The 25,157-nt window shown below is 36.3% G+C and overlaps 2 protein-coding genes across 2 annotated transcripts; one reads left to right on the top strand and one right to left on the bottom strand.

The window, feature by feature from the left end:
* The first annotated feature begins 7,224 nt into the window (after positions 1–7,224).
* Positions 7,225–8,757, top strand: LOC129250324 (ATP-dependent DNA helicase pif1-like). The gene has a single exon (XM_054889957.1). The coding sequence runs from the start codon at positions 7,225–7,227 to the stop codon at positions 8,755–8,757; it is 1,533 nt and encodes a 510-aa protein (XP_054745932.1).
* A 14,421-nt stretch (positions 8,758–23,178) lies between these two features.
* On the bottom strand, positions 23,179–24,378 carry LOC129250323 (uncharacterized). The gene has a single exon (XM_054889956.1). The coding sequence runs from the start codon at positions 24,376–24,378 to the stop codon at positions 23,179–23,181; it is 1,200 nt and encodes a 399-aa protein (XP_054745931.1).
* Between the last annotated feature and the right edge of the window lie 779 nt (positions 24,379–25,157).

The following is a 25,157-nucleotide window of genomic DNA, read 5'->3' as shown; positions in this document are numbered from 1 at the left end:
TACATTTCAGATATTAACAGACAAAAGAAATTGGAGTTCGCCAAATGCTATATAAATAAGCCCGATTCTTTTTAGGAAAACATTATTTTCAGTGATGACTCGAAATTCAATAATTTCGGATCAGATGGCCCTCCAAAAGTTTGGCGAAAAGAAAATACTGAACTGAATGAAAAAAATTGTATTCCTACCGTTAAGCATGGAGAAGAAAATACAATGGTTTGAGGGTGCATAGCTGCATCTGAAGTAGGAAAAATGGTTTTTATTGATGATCAAATGGACAAACATCCGTATTTAAACAGTTTAAAAAATAATTTGCATGATAGTGCCGTTAAACTTGAACTGGATGCTAAAGGGTTCTTGTTTCAACAAGACAATGACCTAAAACACTCATCTTATCTCGTGTAAGAATGGCTTATTTACCATTGTAAGCAGCTTAAAACTCCACCTCAATCACCGGACCTGAACCCAATTAAGCAGATCATAGCTCTTAGAAAAGAGCTTGCAGCTAATGAAACCGAGTTATTCTTAAAAAGTATGTATCGACGTTTGGAAGGAGTTATTAAAGCTAAAGGCGGCCCAACAAATTACTGAATACTCGTTTTTTCTATGATTTTTTAATAAAATATTCTTTACACATATAATAAAATTCTGCCTTATTTCGTGATTGCCTGAAGTTCTCTAATTTTTACGAATATATCAAAATTTTATTCTTTTGAATAAACCGTGCTGCTGTGCCTCATGATGAAAAGAATAATGAGATGGCGCCTATCGTGGTACCGTTACTTTGTTATCAGTGAATTTGACAACAAGTTACGTAGTTTTAGCACCAGTATGGCCAGATTACCATTTTCGTAACTTGATTTAGCATTTCAATTTTTTGTTATTTAGTCTCGGAGTTTTAGTTCTTTCTTCATGACATTTTTCTAGCCTGTTCTAATTAAAAGTAGTGTTTCTAATTTTGTAAAATATACATTTTAGTTTTATTTAGCTCTATCTTTTTAACATCTGGTAGCATTGCCCGCAATTGCAGTTGCTGTTGGTGTTCTCCTGTTTCAGCAGTCAAATCTCTCGCTCGCTACTGTAGTGTTGCCTAGCTTTGGATATAAAAACGCACTAAAATGCCCATTTAAAGAAAATAAAACACCAAATTTTTATCGAATTACTTAAAGAACTTTGTATGCGTGACAATTTGTCTTTAAAATGTGTGTTTTTTTAAATAAATGCTTTTTTAAATAAATTGTCCATAAGTATACATAATTTATGAGTTTTTTGTGAAGGGGGAAGTCTACTGTGACAAGGGAAAAAACACGCTTATTTTCCGGATTTTATTTCCAGCAAAATATTGCTCGTACATAAAATCTATTTAAACTCTTATCTTTATTATATATTTAAGTTTTTGAAAAAAAAATTTTAAGTCAAAATATTCAAAATGGCCACTGTGGCACTTCTGCAAGCGCAGGTCCGCTTTTCTATACGGTGTACACGATATCTCGAGTTCTGATAAATGAATCAGCTTAAAAATTTAATTATATATTCTCTGTAATAGTGTCTCTCGTCTGACATAGGATTTTTTTGATATCGTTATTTGTTAAATTGTTATAAACAATAGTAACATCAATTTTAGGCAAAAAAAAGAAAAAAATTTCAAGAATTTTTTTTTCAACGCCAAAATTTTTTATCGTCATAATCCTACGTCAGACGAGAGTCAATACTATGTATATGATAACAATATTTTGTTTTTTTGTTTTAGATCACCGAAACGTAAGATTTCATGTACAGCGTTTAGGCACCTAAGAAAAGCGGACCTGCGCTTGCAGAAGTGCCACAGCGGCCATTTTGAATATTTTGACTTAAAATTTTTTTTCAAAAACTTAAATATATAATAAAGATAAGAGTTTAAATAGATTTTATGTACGAGCAATATTTTGTTAGAAATAAAATCCGGAAAATAAGCCTGTTTTTTCCCTTGTCACAGTAGACTTCCCCCTTAAGCGAGACTCTTATGTTAAGGGAACGACTTTTTTGATTTATTTGAGGTTATGTAACTTATGTAACTAGATAAGGTACTCTTTTTGTAAAAATGTCATTATGGTTTCTTAGATATATTCTGGTATTGTTTTGCTTATTTTTACTATGAATACACCTTTTAATGCCCTATGTCCCACTAAAGATTGATGGGCGGAAGAAACGATTACGCCTCTATAGTTTTAATTCGCATTCAGTAAGTTCAAACGCTTTTTAAAATGAGTGAAAAGGTTTTCAATCTTAAGAAGAGTTGAGAGAAGAAGATTTAATGTTCTTGCATAACCTTAAAAGTAACAAAGAATTAAATTTGCACTTTAGTATTTATATGTTTCTCCTGGCAGGATCGCCAATTAGTGTTTTGTTATTGATGTTAATTAAAAAATATAATTTTTGTAGACGCGACGCGTCTTCTTTTTTATTCATATATTTCACATACTTTAACTAAAACTCTTATTGAATTGAGTTTTATCACTGATCCGTTTTACAAAAATTCTCTTATTTATATGTAAGATTGAATATTATATTTCTTTGTTACAATTGTTTATTATCTTAAACTAAATTGTTTGTTACATATATCAATATTTGATTTTACTTACTTGTTACATTTGTTTCTTATCTTAAACTAAATTGTTGAACCATTCCTTAACTTACGTACATGTCCATACATCTTTATATATATATTTCTTATGTTCGTGTGTTTGTCACTGAACTCCTCCTAAACGACTGAACCGATTTTGATGAAATTTTTTGTGTGTGTTCAATGGGATTCGAGAATGGTTTAGATTCACAATTTGGTCTCCTGGAAAATGTTTTTTTAATTAATTTTTTAATAATAAGTAGTTGTTAATTTTGGAATGTTTCACATTGGATCCGATAGACTGCGCTATCATCGCAGCGTTAAATATTAAATAATACTTTATTTCAATTTCAGTCTGTCCCGACAGTTGGCGCTGCGATCGAATTGAGAGAAATATTTTGTTATTATTGCGTTATTTAAACATCGTGCTGAATCAAATATTAAATCAACAGTTACTAATTGTTAAAAAAGTTTTGAAGTGTGCATAAAAAACAATACATTTTGCGACTTTAGTGCAGAATCGAAGTGAGTATATTTCTTATGAATTTTTTTATGAAATTTACACGTGCGTTGATTAATTACCACTCTAACCTATAAATTTATTTGTGTTAAGTAGTTGTTGATTTTGGAATGTTTCACATTGGATCCGATAGACTGCGCTATCATCGCAGCGTCAAATATTAAATAATACTTTATTTCAATTTCAGTCTGTCCCGACAGTTGGCGCTGCAATCGAATTGAGAGAAATAGTTTGTTATAATTGCGTTATTTAAACAGCGTGCTGAATCAAATATTAAATCAACAGTTACTAATTGTTAAAAAAGTTTTGAAGTGTGCATAAGAAACAATACATTTTGCGACTTTAGTGCAGAATCGCAGTGAGTATATTTCTTATGAATTTGTTTATGAAATTTACACGTGCGTTGATTAATTACCACTCTAACCTATAAATTTATTTGTGTTTTATACGCGTCATTAATTTCTAACTGTTAGAAGACTTAGTGAAAAATAAAATGATAGAAATGAATAAAGAAATAGAAAAAATTTATGAATATGAGTAAAAAAGCATAAAATGAAATATTAGAAATTTAGAATCTGTGTCGATTAAAAATTCGTCCAAATAAAAATCCGTGCAAATAAAGAGACAAACCTTACAAGTGAATAAATAAAAATCCATAAAATTAATAAATTCAATAAAAGTTAAATTTCATAGACAACATATGGAGCTTCTTTGTGTTATCCATAAAATTATACTTTTATTTAATTGTTTGATTAAACGCATTTTTATTAATTTACTTTCAATATTTGCCTCTTGATTCACACGGATTTTTATGTGGACAGATTTTTCATCGCTATAGATTTTATAATAATGAATATTTTATTATATGCTTTTTTACTTATATATTCATTTCTTTAAAGAAGTTTTTTTTATTCATCTACATTTAATGATACAGATTGTATTTAGATGGATTTTTATTTTTCACTTAATTTCGAAACAGTCAGAAATTAATGACGCAGATAGTAGCTCATTAATTTCATAATGAATTTTTTACATTATTTTTATATTCGTTGTGCATTATTTTATAGTATTTTTCTTTTACAGAAAAATGCCACGTCTTCGTGGAAGAGCGAAAAATATTGGTCGACGTACTCGGAATGCGCAATTGGTCCATGATCGTCGATTAAATAGATCAGTTGAAGAACTCTTGACGGATAATGTAAATTCCAGAGATCAAGTTGCATGTTCACGAGCAAATGAAAATTCAGAGCAACGCGTTCGACGTCTTCATGCTAATGCATTAAGTCAACGAGAGGCACGTCAACGACTGACCGACGCACAGAGAGAACATCAAAATCGGCAAGTGCTCGAAAATGGAACATTGACACGAGCATCACTTAGTCGTCTCGCGTTTGAATATGATCCTAAAATAGACTATTCGTCACATTCACTAATCACGATAGGTAGTATGGGCAAAGAGTGTAAATATTGTCATGCTTTTAAGTACAAAGGTGAATCGGTTGGTTTATGTTGTGCGTCTGGAAAAATTTCACTGCCATCGCTAAATCCACCACCAGAACCTTTAAAAATACTTTTAGCCGGAACCACATCTCAATCGAAATTGTTTTTGCGGAAAATTCGTAAATTTAATTCATGCTTTCAAATGACATCATTTGGAGCAACAAAAATCGTCCATAATGAAGATGGTTGTAATTTTGAATCTACATTCAAGATTCAAGGTCAGGTATACCACCAAATTAGTTCATTGCTTCCAATGCCTGATGCCGATCCAAAATTTCTACAAATTTACTTTATGGGCGATGAGGAGCAACAATCACATACACGCTGTGTTTACAACCATATAGAGCAGATGGAAGAACGAGAAATTGTGGATATTTTACAAACGTTTTTGCAAAATCATAACCAATTGATACGATTGTTCAAGACTCTTTCTAACAGACTGGAAAACGACAAGTACGTCATTGTCATTAAAGCAGACGAAGTGCCCTATGGCGAACACGCAGGTACATATAATGTTCCAATTATTAATGAAGTTGCAGTTGTTATGGCTGGTGACCCATGTGAACGGCGAGACATTCGCATACAACGCAGAGATGATACGGTGCAAATAATTCAAGACAATCATCGTTCTTACGATGCTTTGCAGTATCCATTGATATTTTGGGAAGGAGAAGATGGATATTATATCAATATTAAACAAAGGAATCCAACTACAGGTACAATTCATAGATTATCTAACAATTATTTTTTTTTCTAAATCCATAATTTCTGTTTATCTCATAAATATATTTATTTGCAGGTGAAGAACTGAACAAGAAAGTTAGTGCTATGAACTTTTACGCATATCGACTAATGATTCGTGCTAATGAAGACAATAACATTCTCCGATGCAGACAGCTATTTCATCAATACATTGTCGATATGTATGTAAAAATCGAAAGTGAGAGATTACGATACATAAAATTTAATCAAGCAAAACTTCGTGCTGAGGAGTACATTCATTTGCGTGACGCCGTAATCGGTAACGTAGATGCAACGAATAACATCAACAATATCGGGACCGCATATATTCTCCCGTCATCATACATTGGTAGTCCGCGCCATATGCAGGAATACATTCAAGATGCCATGACCTACGTACGTGCATACGGCCGACCAGATCTTTTTATTACATTTACGTGTAATCCAAACTGGGATGAAATTAAAAATTTGCTGTTGCCAGGTCAAACATCGATGCACCGTCATGATGTCACTGCACGTGTTTTTAAACAAAAATTAAAATCTTTGATGAATTTAATTACTCATCACTCGGTATTTGGTGAAACACGTTGTTGGCTTTACTCGGTTGAATGGCAAAAACGAGGCTTACCTCATGCGCATATTTTAATTTGGTTGGTGGATAAAATACGCCCAGAAGAAATTGACAAAATTATTTCAGCGGAAATTCCAGATCCGAACATTGATCAAGAATTGTTTGACATTGTTACTACTAATATGATCCATGGTCCATGTGGTACTCTAAACATAATGTCACCATGTATGGATAATGGAAAATGTACAAAGCGTTTTCCAAAACCATGTGGAACTGATACTATCACTAATATTGATGGCTATCCATCTTACCGACGTAGAGACGTAGACAATGGTGGTCAATCATATGAATTACGTCTGTCAAATGGTGTAATAGTAGATATTGATAATCGCTGGGTAGTCCCATATTCACCATTGCTGTGCAAAACCTACAAAGCGAACAGTGAAGTCGATCAAATACATTTGTAAGTATGTTCACAAAGGTAGTGATAAAGCTATATTTGCTGTTCAAAATATAAACGACAATGACGAAATAACACGTTATCAAATGGGTCGATACATAAGTAGCAACGAAGCTATTTGGCGCATTTTTACGTTTCCTATCCATGAAAGGGATCCTGCTGTGATACATTTGTCTGTGCATCTTGAAAACGGACAACGTGTTTACTTCACAGAAGAGACTGCACTACAACAGGATTTAACGGCTCCAAAAACAACTCTTACTGAATTTTTTAAACTTTGTAGTCGACAAGATGTTGTTGGTCAATTCGCAAGGACATTAATATACGCTGATGTTCCTAAATTTTTTATATGGAATAAACAATCAAAAAATTGGGAACCGCGGAAACGAGGCACTCCAGTCTCAGGATTCGCTCACTTATTTATGACAAATACGTTAGGTCGATTATATACAGTTCATCCGAAGCAACGCGAATGTTTTTTTTTGCGTTTATTACTGGTTAACATTCCTGGACCAACGTCCTTCCAATATTTGCGAAAAGTCAATGGTATTTTGTACGACACTTTCTTCGATGCGTGTAGAGAGTTACATTTATTGGAGGATGATAACCATTGGGACCTCACACTTGCAGATGCAGCACTGAGCTCATCTCCACAACAAATCCGGCAATTATTTTCAATAATATTAACAACGTGTTTTCCGTCTGACGCATCTGCTCTGTGGAACAAATATAAAGATTCAATGAGTGAAGATATTTTGCATCGGACTAGAATTGCTAATCAAAATCTTAATATTGAATTCTCCGCTGAAATATACAACGAATCATTAATAATGATTGAGGATATTTGTATTCTTATTTCGAACATGCCGCTCATCCATTTCGGAATGCCAGCGCCGAACCGCCCAGCGGTAGATATCATCAATAGCGATGTTCAACGTGAACACCAGTTCGATAAAACTTCTTTGGCTACTTTTGTTGCTAATAATGAACAATTGCTTACTGCTGAACAACGAAATGTATATGATGAAATTGACGTATCAATTACAGCACAACAAGGTGGTTTCTTTTTTTTGGACGCACCAGGTGGCACTGGTAAAACATTTCTCATCTCACTGATACTTGCGCGCATTCGATCACAAAATCATATTGCGTTGGCCGTTGCTTCATCAGGTATTGCAGCAACGTTACTTGATGGTGGACGGACTGCCCATTCAGCACTAAAATTACCTTTGAATGTTCATACAAATCCTGAAGCAATATGTAACATAAAGAAGCATTCAGGCATGGCTGAAGTTTTGAGAAAATGCAAAATTATTATCTGGGATGAATGTACAATGGCCCACAAGCATTCGCTCGAAGCTCTCGACAGGTCTCTGAAAGATATCAGAAATAATGCTCGGCTTTTCGGTGGTGCTCTACTTCTGCTGTCTGGTGATTTCAGACAAACACTACCAGTCATTCCACGTGCGACATATGCAGACCAAATAAACGCATGTTTGAAAGAATCTTATTTATGGCGAAGTGTCACTAAATTATGCCTTACTCTTAATATGCGCGTTCAACTTCAGAATGATCCATTAGCATCAGGATTCGCTGAACAATTGTTAAACATTGGCAACGGTAAAATTCCATTGTATGAAGATACACAATATATTCGACTACCAGAGAATTTTTGCAACATGGTGGCTACCAAAGATGAGTTAATAGAAAGTATCTTTCCAGATTTGAAACATAATTATACTAATCATGTATGGCTGCGAGAGCGAGCTATTTTAGCCGCAAAAAATTTAGATGTTGACGCCATCAACTTTAAAATACAACAGTCATTGTCTGGTGATGAAATTATATTTAAATCGATTGACACGGTTGTTGATCCTGACGAAGTTGTCAACTATCCTGTAGAGTTTCTAAATTCACTAGATTTATCCGGAATGCCACCGCATAATTTGCGGCTGAAAATTGGCTCACCTATAATTTTGCTTCGAAATTTAAATGCCCCAAAATTGTGTAATGGCACGCGATTAGTTGTAAAAAAAATCATGGGCAACATTCTCGAAGCCACTATTTTAAGTGGAAAATTCCAAGATGAAGTTGTACTTCTACCACGGATCCCAATGATTCCTTCAGATTCACCTATACCATTCAAACGTTTACAATTTCCAATCTGCTTGGCATATGCTATGACTATAAATAAGTCACAAGGCCAAACAATGACAATTTGTGGCTTAGATTTAGAAAATCCGTGTTTTTCTCACGGCCAATTATATGTTGCGTGTTCTAGAGTTGGAAAACCATCGAATTTGTTTATTTATACACCTCAAGGCTTAACCAAAAATATCGTACATCCAATCGCATTACGATAAATTAAGTTTTTGTAAATTAAAAAATATATGTTATAAATAAAATAGTTTTAGTGAAATCTTTTTCACCTTGAATTAAAAAATGTTGAAATTTTTATTTACGAAGCTGCTATTGCTACATTCCACGGCTAATATTCGTGTCTGTAATCAGTCGTTTCATTGGCTTAAAATTTTCCGTAACTCTCAGAAATATCCATGTCTATAATCAAATACATATAGTGACTGCTATTATTTATTTCACGGATTTTGTCAGTGGAGTGTGACAATAAACACATCTTTTTCCTAACACAGCGTCGACATTACATTTCACTAATATGGATACACATACTCACACGCTATCGATTGGTCGAATTGTGATACACGTATATGTAATGACGTAAGATATTGTAATAATTTTTTAATAATAATTTTCATCAAAACGGTCCAGATTGTTGTAGCTTAATAAAAACGTTTGAAATTTCCGAATTAAAGACGTGTGTAAAGGACAACGTCTGTCGGGTCCGCTAGTATTTGTATATATCTATAAAGGTTAATAAAAATATATGCCCTTTATTTATTATTTACCAGCTTTAACCCGCGGCCCCGATCGCGTAGGAGTAGTTTTGAGGGAGTTAGGATATGTATGTATGTAAAAGAATTACAAAAAATAATTTCACAGAAAATAATTTTTTATTAATAGCCACAATATTACAATACCCGGGATCCGTTGCTATGCCTCGTTGAATAAAATCAAAACAACCAATCAGAAAAATATCAAGCAAAATTATTTTTATTAATTTTCTATCTCACAACATACAGACATTCACCTTTATAGTATAGATTCAATGGAATTTGCCGTCCCCCAGTCGATATTGCAAATTTTGTACTTACAAAAACAAAATACCTTCATAGGCGCAGAAGCAGCAGTATGCGCAGCGCGATGACCGCTTTGCCGCTATGTATTCTAAAACGGAACGAGCCCACCACATCTTCCCTCACGCGCCTATGTTGTCCATAAGCCTATCTTTCTTGAAAAAGATACAAATGTTTCGTGAACCGTCTACTTTTGTTGTGGTAAGTGCCCTTCGTTTATACATATGTATGCACAAATACATACAGTGGTTTCTGAAATTATTCGTACACCCTGCGTAGTACGTTAAAAAAATTTTAGCTTTGCGCAAAATATTTGCTGTGACAATATACATATATATTTTTTGGGGCACTGTAAGAACGTTACAATCCTCATGAACTGCCACAAACGAAATCCCTGTTATTTCAACTCACACTGAAGGGTTCCAAAAAAGCAGGCAGATGTGCAAAATGCTGCAAAACATTTATTCGTACACTTTCAGCTCATGATATTGTTGCTACAAAAGTAACAGTAAAAATCGTTTATGTTTTCACTAATATTGCTGAAAATGAAATAAGATTGGTTTTTCTTAGATTATATCGCCGATTCAGTTTCAGTTGCACGTAATATCTTGATTGAAAATGACAAAATGGGACGAAGTGCGGATTTACATTGGAAATGCGGCAAATTTTTATTAAATTGTGCTTGGAAAACAAGTCTCTGCTCGGCAAAACAATTGGCAAATCGTTTTCTACGGTGCAAAGTGTTATTGCTAATTACATAAATACTGGTAAATTGGAAGCTAATCACCACCAAGCTGGAAGGTGGAAAATATTGACTTCACGTGAGAAACGCAACGTAGTAGCATCAGTCCCGCCAAATCCCAAAATAACCCCCACGATACTATGCCGAAATATTCAAGAGTTTCTGCATAAAAAATTATGCCCATAAACAGTCGGCAATTGTCTGGATAACGCTGGTTATCATAGCAGAGTGGCACGCAGCAAGCCTTACATTTCAGATATTAACAGACAAAAGAAATTGGAGTTCGCCAAATGCTATATAAATAAGCCCGATTCTTTTTAGGAAAACATTATTTTCAGTGATGACTCGAAATTTAATAATTTCGGATCAGTTGGCCCTCCAAAAGTTTGGCGAAAAGAAAATACTGAACTGAATGAAAAAAATTGTATTCCTACCGTTAAGCATGGAGAAGAAAATACAAAGGTTTGAGGGTGCATAGCTGCATCTGAAGTAGGAAAAATGGTTTTTATTGATGATCAAATGGACAAACATCCGTATTTAAACAGTTTGAAAAATAATTTGCATGATAGTGCCGTTAAACTTGAACTGGATGTTAAAGGGTTCTTGTTTCAACAAGACAATGACCTAAAACACTCATCTTATCTCGTGTAAGAATGGCTTATTTACCATTGTAAGCAGCTTAAAACTCCACCTCAATCACCGGACCTGAACCCAATTAACCCTAGAACACACACCCGGGTACAAATGTATCCACTTCAACTTTGAAGTGTTGTAACTTTTGAACCGCTATACCTCTATACCGCTAGCTTCGGATCTAGGAAGATTATTTAGTTTTGAGTTCAAATTCAAAATTTGAACCAGATCGGACCATTGGTTCAGGAGCTACAGCCTTCCAAACACATTATATACGTAAACACACACCCGGGATACGTTTGTACCCCAATAGTAAAAATCCTCATAATAATAAAAAAAAAAACATTTTTTATATTACTTTTTTATTTGAAAAATTAAAAATATTCATTTCACACATTATATTATTGACTTTTATTATAAAAATTATAAAAATGCATCTTATATCTAAGGAAAATCATGGCAAATAGAGCAATTTGTTGATGTGACCGAATGCTTAAAACACATTGGCTTCTTACATTTGGCGCACAGCTTTCTGGTTTTTCTACGGCGGTTTTCCTCTTGTGCGTACAGGTTTTGGCGTGCGCGCTGCGGCAGATGTTGATGCTGCTGTTGACACCATTGATTCCAGCGGTCGGTTGAAATATGCTTCAATAGCAATTTTAGTCGAAAAATTTCGCGTCACTTGACGATTTATGGCTCTGGCTTCAATAATGGGCATACACAATGCTTCAGCCAAGCTGCGCAGGATCTGCTTACGCTTGTTGTTTGTTCTCCAAGGCAACATAGGGTTATTCAAATCGTAGATAATGTAGGCTGCAAGAGCTGTAATGTCCAACATGTTGAAGAACATCGCTAGTGGCCATCGTTTTGTTTGTCTTTGTGTTGAATATTCCGCAAACATTTGGTCCATTCGATCAACACCACCTTTGGTACGATTATAATATTCAATTATTTCAGGTTTCCTACTGTCAGCTATTTCAGTATCATTATGCATGGTCGAAAGCAAAATTACTGCTTTATTTTTTTTGGGAACATAAGAGCACATTGTCACATTATTTTTGAAGCCAAATGTCGTTGAACCAATTGTCCTGTTTTTGTTCTGCTTCATTTCTTGAGGAATATATGATTTGTTTTTGCGCAAAGTTCCAACGATCGTGAGTTTCCAGGTGAGAAGCAGTTCTGCAACTGGCAAGGTAGTAAAAAAATTGTCCATTGTAATGTTTCGGCCACTTCCTTGGTATTTGACAGACAAATCCTTCACCACTCGTTCGCCTTGGTTCGTTTCCCTACCAGTTTCTGCTTGGCCAGTATATATTTGTCCATGCAGTGGATATGCATTTGTGGCATCGCAAATCCACCAAACCTTGACACCATATTTAGCAGGTTTTGATGGTATGTACTGCTTAACCGTGTGCGTCCACGGTAAGGAAATAATTGTTCATCAATCGTCAAGCATGAGCTGGGCTTGTAATGTGCAGCAAGATTATTGTTCATCATCGTCCACAACTCACTGATCGGTGCTGCTTTATCAGTTAGTAAGCGTGTTGCACGAGTGTTTTTATCGTCAAATCTTAGGAACCGCAATATCGAACAGAAACGGTTGACTCCCATTGTGGCGCGATATAAAGGATAGTTTTTGACGCTCCATAAGTCTCGAACATGCTCTCCATTACTATGGTTCGCACCAGTCATAATAAGTATGCCAAAAAATGCATACAGCTCTGTTATTGACACAGGCGTCCATGACTTAGGAGTTGTGTTTGGATGCGCATTGTTGTAAGCATTATAAGTTTCTTTTGCTAACTTATTTGTGTGGCGCATAATTATATCAGCCATTTCAACGTTCATGAAACATTTGAATGTTGCTCTATTGACAACATTTCAGTGCATCTAGCTGGTCCAGAACGTTCTCTTATAATATTTTGTCTGAGTACCTGACGACTTACATTTGGTTCTTTCATCCACTCAGTACCGTCACGTGCAACAAATTTTTCGCCACTAGCAGGTAATTCATTATTTTCTTCTACTTCTTCTTCATCGTCTTCTTCATCATCCTCATAGTCCGCATAATCAGGTAATACTTCTGCGGCACTTTGCGAAACTTCAGAATCGTCATCAGCAATTTTAATGTCATTGAATTGAATTTCTTCTTCATCTTCTGAGGCAAAGTCATAGGGAGCGTCATCGTCACAAATTTCATCAAATAAAGATTGTATATATGATTCTCGTTGTTCCTCAGTTAGCCTGCATAATAAAAAAAATTAGTATATGTCCATTTGTGGAACAATATCAAGACGCACACCACAAATAGGAGGAGGAGCTCGGCCAAACACCTAACAGAAGTGTACGCGCCAATTATTTATTTTTTATATGTTTACATTGTTGCTTATTTCACATTTTTTACCTTCTATATGCTGCACTTGATAAATATTCGTTTCTTCTTGAAGTCATTTCGTATCCAGTTATTTATAGTTCCAGTTATATTTATTTTCACTTATATTTTCACTTCTTACACTTTTGAGCACCAAAACAATAATGAAAATATCAACAGGAAGCATTTATAGCAACACCTCGTGTGAAAACAACCCTTGCAGCTGCATATAAAATACAAAAACCAGTTATACCAGTGTATTTGCTACCTACGTACCCATACCTTGCGGGACCTTTTTGCACATATCTTTTGAAACAGGTAGACTATTTCAATCAAATGAAAACCAAAATGTGTATTCGGTGTTACTCTACAAGTATATTATTATAAATTATATTATTTTGTTTTGCATTTATCAGGACAACAACAAAAACAAAAATCCACTGTTGCATGTCCTGAATTTATTTGCCCATATCGCTGGAACCAGTAGGAATATTCGAATGAAACAAAAGACAAAATACTTGTTATATATTAAAATATACATCTAAAAAAAAAATCATTGAAATCGGTTGAATAAACATTAAAAAAACCGAAAAATAAGGTCCCGGGTACAAACGTATCCCGGGTGTGTGTTTACGTGGTATTTTCTGGGTGTGCGTTCTAGGGTTAAGCAGATCATAGCTCTTAGAAAAGAGCTTGCAGCTAATGAAACCGAGTTATTCTTAAAAAGTATATATCGACGTTTGGAAGGAGTTATTAAAGCTAAAGGCGGCCCAACAAATTACTGAATACTCATTTTTTCTATGATTTTTTAATAAAATATTCTTTATACATATAATAAAATTCTGCCTTATTTCGTGATTGCCTGAAGTTCTCTAATTTTTACGAATATATCAAAATTTTATTCTTTTGAATAAGCCGTGCTGCTGTGTCTCATGATGAAAAGAATAATGAGATGGCGCCTATCGTGGTACCGTTACTTTGTTATCAGCGAATTTGACAATAAGTTACGTGGTTTTAGCACCAGTATGACCAGATTACCATTTTCGTAACTTGATTTAGCATTTCAATTTTTTGTTATTTAGTCTCGGAGTTTTAGTTCTTTCTTCATGACATTTTTCTAGTCTGTTCTAATTATAAGTAGTGTTTCTAATTTTGTAAAATATACATTTTAGTTTTATTTAGCTCTACCTTTTTAACATCTGGTAGCATTGCCCGCAATTGCAGTTGCTGCTGGTGTTCTCCTGTTTCAGCAGTCAAATCTCTCGCTCGCTACTTTAGTGTTGCCTAGCTTTGGATATAAAAACGCACTAAAATGCCCATTTAAAGAAAATAAAACACCAAATTTTTATTGAATTACTTAAAGAACTTTGTATGCGTGACAATTTGTCTTTAAAATGTGTGTTTTTTTAAATAAATGCTTTTTTAAATAAATTGTCCATAACTATGCATACTAAATTTAGGAGTTTTTTGTTAATCGAGACTCTTATGTTAAGGGAACGACTTTTTTGATTTATTTGAGGTTATGTAACTTATGTAACTAGATAAGGTACTCTTTTTGTAAAGATGTCATTATGGTTTCTTAGATATATTCTAGTATTGTTTTGCTTATTTTTACTATGAATACACCTTTTAATGCCCTATGCCCCACTAAAGATTGATGGGCGGAAGAAACGATTACGCCTCTATAGTTTTAATTCGCATTCAGTAAGTTCAAACGCTTTTTAAAATGAGTGAAAAGGTTTTCAATCTTAAGAAGAGTTGAGAGAAGAAGATTTAATATTCTTGCATAACCTTAAAAGTAACAAAGAATTAAATTTGCACTTTAGTATTTATATGTTTCTCCTGGCAGGATCGCCAATTAGTGTTTTGTTATTGATGTTAATTAAAAAATATAATTTTTGTAGACGCGACGCGTCTTCTTTTTTATTCATATATTTCACATACTTTAACTAAAACTCTTATTGAATTGAGTTTTATCACTGATCCGTTTTACAAAAATTCTCTTATTTATATGTAAGATTGAATATTATATTTCTTTGTTACAATTGTTTATTATCTTAAACTAAATTGTTTGTTACATATATCAATATTTGATTTTACTTACTTGTTACATTTGTTTCTTATCTTAAACTAAATTGTTGAACCATTCCTTAACACTACGTACATGTCCATACATATTTGTATACATCTATAAAGGTTAATAAAAATATATGCCCTTTATTTATTATTTACTAGCTTTAACCCGCGGCCCCGATCGCGTAGGAGTAGTTTTGAGGGAGTTAGGATATGTATGTAAAAGAATTACAAACAATAATTTCATAGAAAATATTTTTTTATTAATAGCCACAATATTACAATACCCGGGATCCGTTGTTATGCCTCGTTGAATAAAATCAAAACAACCAATCAGAAAAATATCAAGCAAAATTATTTTTATTAATTTTCCATCTCACAACATACAGACATTCACCTTTATAGTATAGATTCAATGGAATTTGCCGTCCCCCAGTCGATATTGCAAATTTTGTACTTACAAAAACAAAATACCTTCATAGGCGCAGAAGCAGCAGTATGCGCAGCGCGATGACCGCTTTGCCGCTATGTATTCTAAAACGAAACGAGCCCACCACATCTTCCCTCACGCGCCTATGTTGTCCATAAGCCTATCTTTCTTGAAAAAGATAAAAATATTTCGTGAATCGTCTACTTTTGTTGTGGTAAGTGCCCTTCGTTTATACATATGTATGCACAAATACATACAGTGGTTTCTGAAATTATTCGTACACCCTGCGTAGTACGTTAAAAAAATTTTAGCTTTGCGCAATATATTTGCTGTGACAATATACATATATATTTTTTGGGGCACTGTAAGAACGTTACATTCCTCATGAACTTCCACAAACGAAATCCCTGTTATTTCAACTCACACTGAAGGGTTCCAAAAAAAGCAGGCAGATGTGCAAAATGCTGCAAAACATTTATTCGTACACTTTCAGCTCATGATATTGTTGCTGCAAAAGTAACAGTAAAAATCGTCTATGTTTTCACTAATATTGCTGAAAATGAAATAAGATTGGTTTTTCTTAGATTATATCGCCGATTCAGTTTCAGTTGCACGTAATATCTTGATTGAAAATGACAAAATGGGACGAAGTGCGGATTTACATTGGAAATGCGGCAAATTTTTATTAAATTGTGCTTGGAAAACAAATCTCTGCTCGGGAAAACAATTGGCAAATCGTTTTCTACGGTGCAAAGTGTTATTGCTAATTACATAAATACTGGTAAATTGGAAGCTAATCACCACCAAGCTGGAAGGTGGAAAATATTGACTTCACGTGAGAAACGCAACGTCGTAGCATCAGTCCCGCCAAATCCCAAAATAACCCCCACTATACTATGCCGAAATATTCAAGAGTTTCTGCATAAAAAATTATGCCCATAAACAGTCGGCAATTGTCTGGATAACGCTGGTTATCATAGCAGAGTGGCACGCAGCAAGCCCTACATTTCAGATATTAACAGACAAAAGAAATTGGAGTTCGCCAAATACTATATAAATAAGCCCGATTCTTTTTAGGAAAACATTATTTTCAGTGATGAGTCGAAATTTAATAATTTCGGATCAGATGGCTCTCCAAAAGTTTGGCGAAAAGAAAATACTGAACTGAATGAAAAAAAATGTATTCCTACCGTTAAGCATGGAGAAGAAAATACAAAGGTTTGAGGGTGCATAGCTGCATCTGAAGTAGGAAAAATGGTTTTTATTGATGATCAAATGGACAAACATCCTTATTTAAACATTTTGAAAACTAATTTGCATGATAGTGCCGTTAAACTTGAACTGGATGCTAAAGGGTTCTTGTTTCAACAAGACAATGACCTAAAACACTCATCTTATCTCGTGTAAGAATGGCTTATTTACCATTGTAAGCAGCTTAAAACTCCACCTCAATCACCGGACCTGAACCCAATTAAGCAGATCATAGCTCTTAGAAAAGAGCTTGCAGCTAATGAAACCGAGTTATTCTTAAAAAGTATGTATCGACGTTTGGAAGGAGTTATTAAAGCTAAAGGCGGCCCAACAAATTACTGAATACTCGTTTTTTCTATGATTTTTTAATAAAATATTCTTTACACATATAATAAAATTCTGCCTTATTTCGTGATTGCCTGAAGTTCTCTAATTTTTACGAATATATCAAAATTTTATTCTTTTGAATAAACCGTGCTGCTGTGCCTCATGATGAAAAGAATAATGAGATGGCGCCTATCGTGGTACCGTTACTTTGTTATCAGTGAATTTGACAACAAGTTACGTAGTTTTAGCACCAGTATGGCCAGATTACCATTTTCGTAACTTGATTTAGCATTTCAATTTTTTGTTATTTAGTCTCGGAGTTTTAGTTCTTTCTTCATGACATTTTTCTAGCCTGTTCTAATTAAAAGTAGGGTTTCTAATTTTGTAAAATATACATTTTAGTTTTATTTAGCTCTACCTTTTTAACATCTGGTAGCATTGCCCGCAATTGCAGTTGCTGTTGGTGTTCTCCTGTTTCAGCAGTCAAATCTCTCGCTCGCTACTGTAGTGTTGCCTAGCTTTGGATATAAAAACGCACTAAAATGCCCATTTAAAGAAAATAAAACACCAAATTTTTATCGAATTACTTAAAGAACTTTGTATGCGTGACAATTTGTCTTTAAAATGTGTGTTTTTTTAAATAAATGCTTTTTTAAATAAATTGTCCATAAGTATACATAATTTATGAGTTTTTTGTGAAGGGGGAAGTCTACTGTGACAAGGGAAAAAACACGCTTATTTTCCGGATTTTATTTCCAGCAAAATATTGCTCGTACATAAAATCTATTTAAACTCTTATCTTTATTATATATTTAAGTTTTTGAAAAAAAAATTTTAAGTCAAAATATTCAAAATGGCCACTGTGGCACTTCTGCAAGCGCAGGTCCGCTTTTCTATACGGTGTACACGATATCTCGAGTTCTGATAAATGAATCAGCTTAAAAATTTAATTATATATTCTCTGTAATAGTGTCTCTCGTCTGACATAGGATTTTTTTGATATCGTTATTTGTTAAATTGTTATAAACAATAGTAACATCAATTTTAGGCAAAAAAAAAGAAAAAAATTTCAAGAATTTTTTTTTCAACGCCAAAATTTTTTATCGACATAATCCTACGTCAGACGAGAGTCAATACTATGTATATGATAACAATATTTTGTTTTTTTGTTTTAGATCACCGAAACGTAAGATTTCATGTACACCGTTTAGACACCTAAGAAAAGCGGACCTGCGCTTGCAGAAGTGCCACAGCGGCCATTTTGAATATTTTGACTTAAAATTTTTTTTCAAAAACTTAAATATATAATAAAGATAAGAGTTTAAATAGATTTAATGTACGAGCAATATTTTGTTAGAAATAAAATCCGGAAAATAAGCCTGTTTTTTTCCCTTGTCACAGTAGACTTCCCCCTTAAGCGAGACTCTTATGTTAAGGGAACGACTTTTTTGATTTATTTGAGGTTATGTAACTTATGTAACTAGATAAGGTACTCTTTTTGTAAAAATGTCATTATGGTTTCTTAGATATATTCTGGTATTGTTTTGCTTATTTTTACTATGAATACACCTTTTAATGCCCTATGTCCCACTAAAGATTGATGGGCGGAAGAAACGATTACGCCTCTATAGTTTTAATTCGCATTCAGTAAGTTCAAACGCTTTTTAAAATGAGTGAAAAGGTTTTCAATCTTAAGAAGAGTTGAGAGAAGAAGATTTAATGTTCTTGCATAACCTTAAAAGTAACAAAGAATTAAATTTGCACTTTAGTATTTATATGTTTCTCCTGGCAGGATCGCCAATTAGTGTTTTGTTATTGATGTTAATTAAAAAATATAATTTTTGTAGACGCGACGCGTCTTCTTTTTTATTCATATATTTCACATACTTTAACTAAAACTCTTATTGAATTGAGTTTTATCACTGATCCGTTTTACAAAAATTCTCTTATTTATATGTAAGATTGAATATTATATTTCTTTGTTACAATTGTTTATTATCTTAAACTAAATTGTTTGTTACATATATCAATATTTGATTTTACTTGTTGTTGTTGTTGTTGTTGAGGTGGTTGAACATTTCTTAGCTGAAATGCTCCTAATTAGTGACCAGCACCGTTTTAATACCACTATCTCGTGAAATGATGAGTTGTTGTTGCATTTTTTTTTTTTTTTTTTTTTTTTTTTGTTTTTTTGGTGTTTCCGGGTCAGATCCACTTAGTGAGGTCCAAGTATAGGAGCAAATCTTTTATCTCGATGACTGAGATCTCCTTAATTTGCTGTAGGAAAGGCTTACCGAAGGATCGGAGTCGTGCCCTGGCTAGTCCCGGACATTCACATAAATAGTGGAACAGACTTTCCTTCACCCCTTCCGTTTGACAGCTTCTACAGATAGGATTAAAGGGTAGGTTGAGTCTAGCTGCGTGATCCCCTACTTTCCAATGTCCTGTAAGGGTTGCAGTGATACGTGAAATGTTTGGCCGAGAACATCCTAACAGGTCATTCGTCCTTTGGATTTTATATGACGGCCATGTGTTTTTTGTTGTGATACATGTAGGTATTTGCTTCCATCTTCTTTCGGCTAAAGCATGATAGTGTGAAGCAATAGATGCTTTAAGTTTGTTCAGTGGGGTGGAAACTGCCACCGCCTCTGCTATGTCTAGTGTTGAGCCCTTTCTTGCTAGCTCATCCGCTATCTCATTGCCTCGTATGTTCCTATGACCGGGAACCCATATCAGGGTAATTTCAAGCCAATGGCTGAGCAGTTTCAGCTTCTCTCTACACTGTAGGACCAGTTTGGATGAAATGTAGTTGGAGTCTAAGGCCTTGATAGCTGCTTGACTGTCTGAGAAGATAGCTACTCTTGCACCAACTACCTTGTAGAGTTCTAGGGATTTGCATGCTTCTCTGATCGCTAAAAGTTCTGCCTGGAACACGCTGGCATAATCAGGAAGACGAATTGATTGAGATAGGTTGAGTGGCTCCGAATGATTTCGATATCGTGTCTTCCAATCACCTCTCCTTTGCTCCACTCGGCTCTCGGTGGGAAGCGTACCGTAAAGCCTTTCTTGAAGTTTAGGTCGGGGACTGTGTAGTCTGATCCGTTTTTGAGCAGCGGGGGTCCCTGTAGGAGGATCTTGCTGTGACCGTACGGCCTTGTTGTCCAGCTTCCTATGTCTCTGAGTCTCACCGCGCTGCAAGTAGCTATTGTTTTAATGTGTAAATCTAATGGCAATAGATGTGTTAGTACATTGAGCGCTTCAGTAGGACTGGTGCTAAGCGCTCCTGTAGTTAGGATACACGCTGTTCTTTGTATCTTGTTCAGCTTAGTTTTGTTGTATTTCCTTTCTGTTGCAGGCCACCAAACTAGTGCCGCATATGTTAGTATTGGCCTTACAATGGCTGTGTAGGACCAGTTGGCTAATTTTGGTTGGAGACCCCATTTTTTTCCCAACATTCTCTTACATGTGTAAAGTGCTATGTTCGCTTTCTTTACCCTGTACTCTACGTTGGACTTCCAGCTGAGTTTGGGGTCTAGGATAACGCCTAGGTATTTGGCCTGTTTGGTTAGCGTGAGGCTGACGCCGTTTAGTTTTGGGAGATTAAAGTTTGGCACCTTGGTTTTCTTGGTGAATAGCATCAGTTCAGTTTTTCTCGGGTTTACGCTTAAACCACAGTCCGTGGCCCAATTGCTGAGTAATACCAGAGCTCCTTCCATAATCTCACTGATTGTGATTGGAAACATTCCTGAGACCATAAGCACTATGTCGTCCGCGTACGCCACCACTTTAATTCCCTTTTGGTTAAATTTGGTGAGGATGTTGTTGGCGACTAGTAACCACAGTAGAGGGGATAAGACTCCTCCCTGAGGGGTTCCCCTGTTGACAGAGCGTTTTATCGTGCTGCTGCCTACCTCACCGATGATTATTCTAGTTTTGAGCATGTTCTCTATCCATTCGTTGAGACCTGTGTCTATGCCTAACATGTTAAGAGCCTCAATTATGGATCTTGTGGTGACGTTGTTGAAGGCCCCCTCTATGTCGAGAAAAGCGACTAGTGAGTATTGCTTGTATTCTATGCTCCTCTCAATCGCACTTACAACCTCGTGAAGAGCTGTCTCTGTGGATTTTCCTTTGAGATAGGCATGTTGAGATGGTGAAATCGTTGAGTCTGTAATCTTTTCCCTGAGATATACATCCAACAGTCGCTCGAGAGTTTTGAGGTTGAAGGAGGATAGGCTGATGGGTCTGAAATCCTTCGCTGTATCATGACCGCGTCTACCAGCTTTAGGGATAAATATCACTTTTACCCTCCTCCAGCTCTTTGGTATGTGCCCTAACATAAGGCTTTTCCTGAAAAAGACCTCCAGCCAGGGAATCGTCGTTTCTCGAGTGTTCCACAGCATGGCTGGGAATATCCCATCTGGACCGGCTGCCTTATATGGTTCAAAGTTTTTTATCGCCCATAATATTCTATCTTGGGATACGATGTGGTTGATTATAATGGGTGATATTTTGGATGTTTGAACACTGTCAGTATTGTTCTCAATGTATTCTGTGTTGCCTGGGAAGTGTGTGTTTATAAGGTGTTCTAGTGTGTCGGCCGATGATTTTGTCCACTCTCCGGTGTCTTTCTTCAAGAAGGAAGGGCAGGAGTGTTCCTTGGATAAAAGCTTGCCTAGTCTGGCCGTATCTTTGGTTGATTCTATGGAACTACAAAAATCTCTCCAAGCCTCTGTCCGAGCCTCTTTGATTGCTTTCTTGTACTCCCTAAGGCAGTCTTTGTAGGGTTTGAAATATTTGTGTTTGTAGCAGATGTTGAAGATTTCTCTTGTCATTTTCCTGAGTTGACTTAGATCTTTATTCCACCAGGTAGGATAAGTTGTTTTACCATATGTGGCAGGGCATGAAGCTTCAAGTCCTTTCGTCAAGGAAGTTTCGAAAGCTCTTACTTTCTCATCTAGGTCTTCCTTTGACGTTATGGTTCTGTTTAAGTGTTGAAGTTTAGACTGGGCCACTCTGCGGAATGTGTGCCAGTTTGTTCTTCTAGGATTTCTATATGGGAGAGGTTTCTCAAGCTTGAGATTAATGTCGAAGAGAATCCAGCTGTGGTCCGAGAAGGATCTCTTGTCGGATACCCTCCAATTTGTGACTATTTGGGAGTTATTGTTTGTGCATAGGGTAACGTCTAAGACCTCTTCCCAGCCAGGAAAGTTTGCCGAGCTCGGAAAAGTGAAGGTTGGGGTGGTCCCTACATTACATATGTCTAGGTTGGTGTTTAATAGGAATTCAAAAAGTGACTCACCTCTTTCATTCGTCTCTGAACTGCCCCAGAGCTCATTTCTAGCGTTTGCGTCGCAGCCCATCAGTAGTTTGTCAGTGCTGCTTAGTGTTGTCAGGAAACGAGCCACTTCGTCTGGCGGCGCCGGTTTCTCGTGTGGCATGTACACCGATGCCAGGTATATCGCCGATTTCTGCAGCTCCACTTTCACCACCGTAAAATCAGGAGTACTAAAATCAGAACACAGAAAAGCTTTTAGGTGTTTTTTGGTGATTATGCATGACCGTGGCTTACCGTCTGCTTTGTTGTAGAAAATGTTGATGCTCTTGTTGTTTTGGAACCCCTTAATTTCGTTGTCTCTGACCCAGGGCTCCTGTATGAAACCGATGTCGATGTCCCCTTCCCTGAGGAAGACATCCAAGTTCTCTGTAGCACATTTCGAGTGCTGCAGATTCACCTGTATGGCTCTAGGCATCGGATTTATTGTCGTCTTCAGCTAGGTCCAGCTTTTCTAGCCTTTCTAGCTGTATGTTGTTGTCGACCTCGTCTGGATCCTCCTCATTTTCATTGCTGTCTGCTTTGAAAATCTTCAGTTTGGCCTTTCTTAGACCAAACCGCATTTTGTTGTCTTGTTGTTTCAGTATTGGTAGACACTCGTCGTTGATCTGCAGAACGAACGACATGCTGCTCTTTTGCGGTTTTTCTGCCTTCACGATTGCCCAGTCGTCCATCGGCACCGCAGGGTTGTGTGACTTGAGGTATTTCAGCACTTCTGCACCGCTCAAGTCCATCACTGGTAGCCAAATGCGAGCGCGAGGAGGGCAAGGGATGTCTTTGGCCGGAATTAGCTTAAGTTTTAAGCCTTCCAGTGTGCTGCTGATCTCAGCAACACACCTTTCTAAGACAACCCTTGACCAGTCGTCGTCGCACTTGATGACCCTGCAGCCGCGAAGTACTCCTGCAGAATCGAAGGAAGGGAGGGTTCCGCCCTGTGCTCCAACCACATGCTTGTCTAGCACGAGCTTGGACAGTTTGGCCTCCACTTGCCCCCACTTCTGCAGGACCACTTTGCCACTGTTTGTGGTTTCATCAATTAGTGCATAGAGGAGGTTATCCTTAACCACCTCACTGAACGGTCGTTGTTTTGCTTCTTCGATGCTGCTGGACACCTTAGGTCTCTTCGGTGCCTGATCGATCACGTCCTGTGACCTGTTTCTCTTCAGCGCATCGCCTTTTTTCCTGTCGTCTTCTTTAGGTTTTTTGGATAAGAAGTCTTCATACTCCTTAACCACCTGCTGGTATTTTGATTTGTCAGCCGCGTCGCGCTCGTCAGTCGCTCCAGCGAGTTCATTTTTGGCAATCTTGCTTAGAATGAACCTCGCCTTCGTGTAGCGAGATTTCATGAGAGCACCCTCGGATTTGTGCTTTTTAGCGACCTGACTCTCTCTCTGAGTGCCGTCTGCCGCCTTTTTCGATGCTTGTGGTAGAATTTTTTGTTGTTGTTGTTGCTTGTTTGGTAAGGGTGTGCTATGGCTGGTACTTCCCTTACTCTTTGCTGACTCAGCCGTATCTTGGCTGGAGGCCAGCAGGGTATCCTCCTCGGAGGATGGTATTGTGTCGCAGCGCGGCACATATTTTTTGTTTTTTTCATTTTGTTGTATATTCATTTTCATCTATTTCTTACGGTTGCTTCGCCTGACTACGTCAAGCTCCACAACCAACGAGTATTTAGGGGAAGTAATGGGGTCCTCCGCGGCAGCGCCCCTTACCGCGGTAAGGCCACAGTTACTCTCGAAGGCGGCCAGGTATTCGAGAGGGAAACTCCGTTCGCGATGCACACGTTTTAATTCCCTGCACCATTCAGCCCTCGGCACGATTCCAAGCACACCTTGACTTGGGAATGTGTTGGTACGGTACTCTCTGTATAGATGATTGGACGAGCATCCCACACGCCGTAGCGTGTAAGGGTGTTCTACCAATCCTCATACAGAGCTTCCCTCTTAGTTCATGACAGGTTAAATTCCTAAGAAGGAATTTAGCCTTCATTTAAGCCCTATCCCCGCGGCAAGGAGACCAACCACGATAGAGTGATTTTACTTACTTGTTACATTTGTTTCTTATCTTAAACTAAATTGTTGAACCATTCCTTAACACTACGTACATGTCCATACATATTTGTATATATCTATAAAGGTTAATAAAAATATATGCCCTTTATTTATTATTTACCAGCTTTAACCCGCGGCCCCGATCGCGTAGGAATAGTTTTGAGGGAGTTAGGATATGTATATAAAAGAATTACAAACAATAATTTCATAGAAAATATTTTTTTATTAATAGCCACAATATTACAATACCCGGGATCCGTTGTTATGCCTCGTTGAATAAAATCAAAACAACCAATCAGAAAAATATCAAGCAAAATTATTTTTATTAATTTTCCATC

Source organism: Anastrepha obliqua, chromosome 6 (assembly GCF_027943255.1).
Source record: "Anastrepha obliqua isolate idAnaObli1 chromosome 6, idAnaObli1_1.0, whole genome shotgun sequence".
NCBI classification, from domain to species: domain Eukaryota; kingdom Metazoa; phylum Arthropoda; class Insecta; order Diptera; family Tephritidae; genus Anastrepha; species Anastrepha obliqua.
The sequence above is the reverse complement of the archived record's forward strand: the minus strand, read 5'-3'. Positions and strand labels throughout refer to the sequence as shown.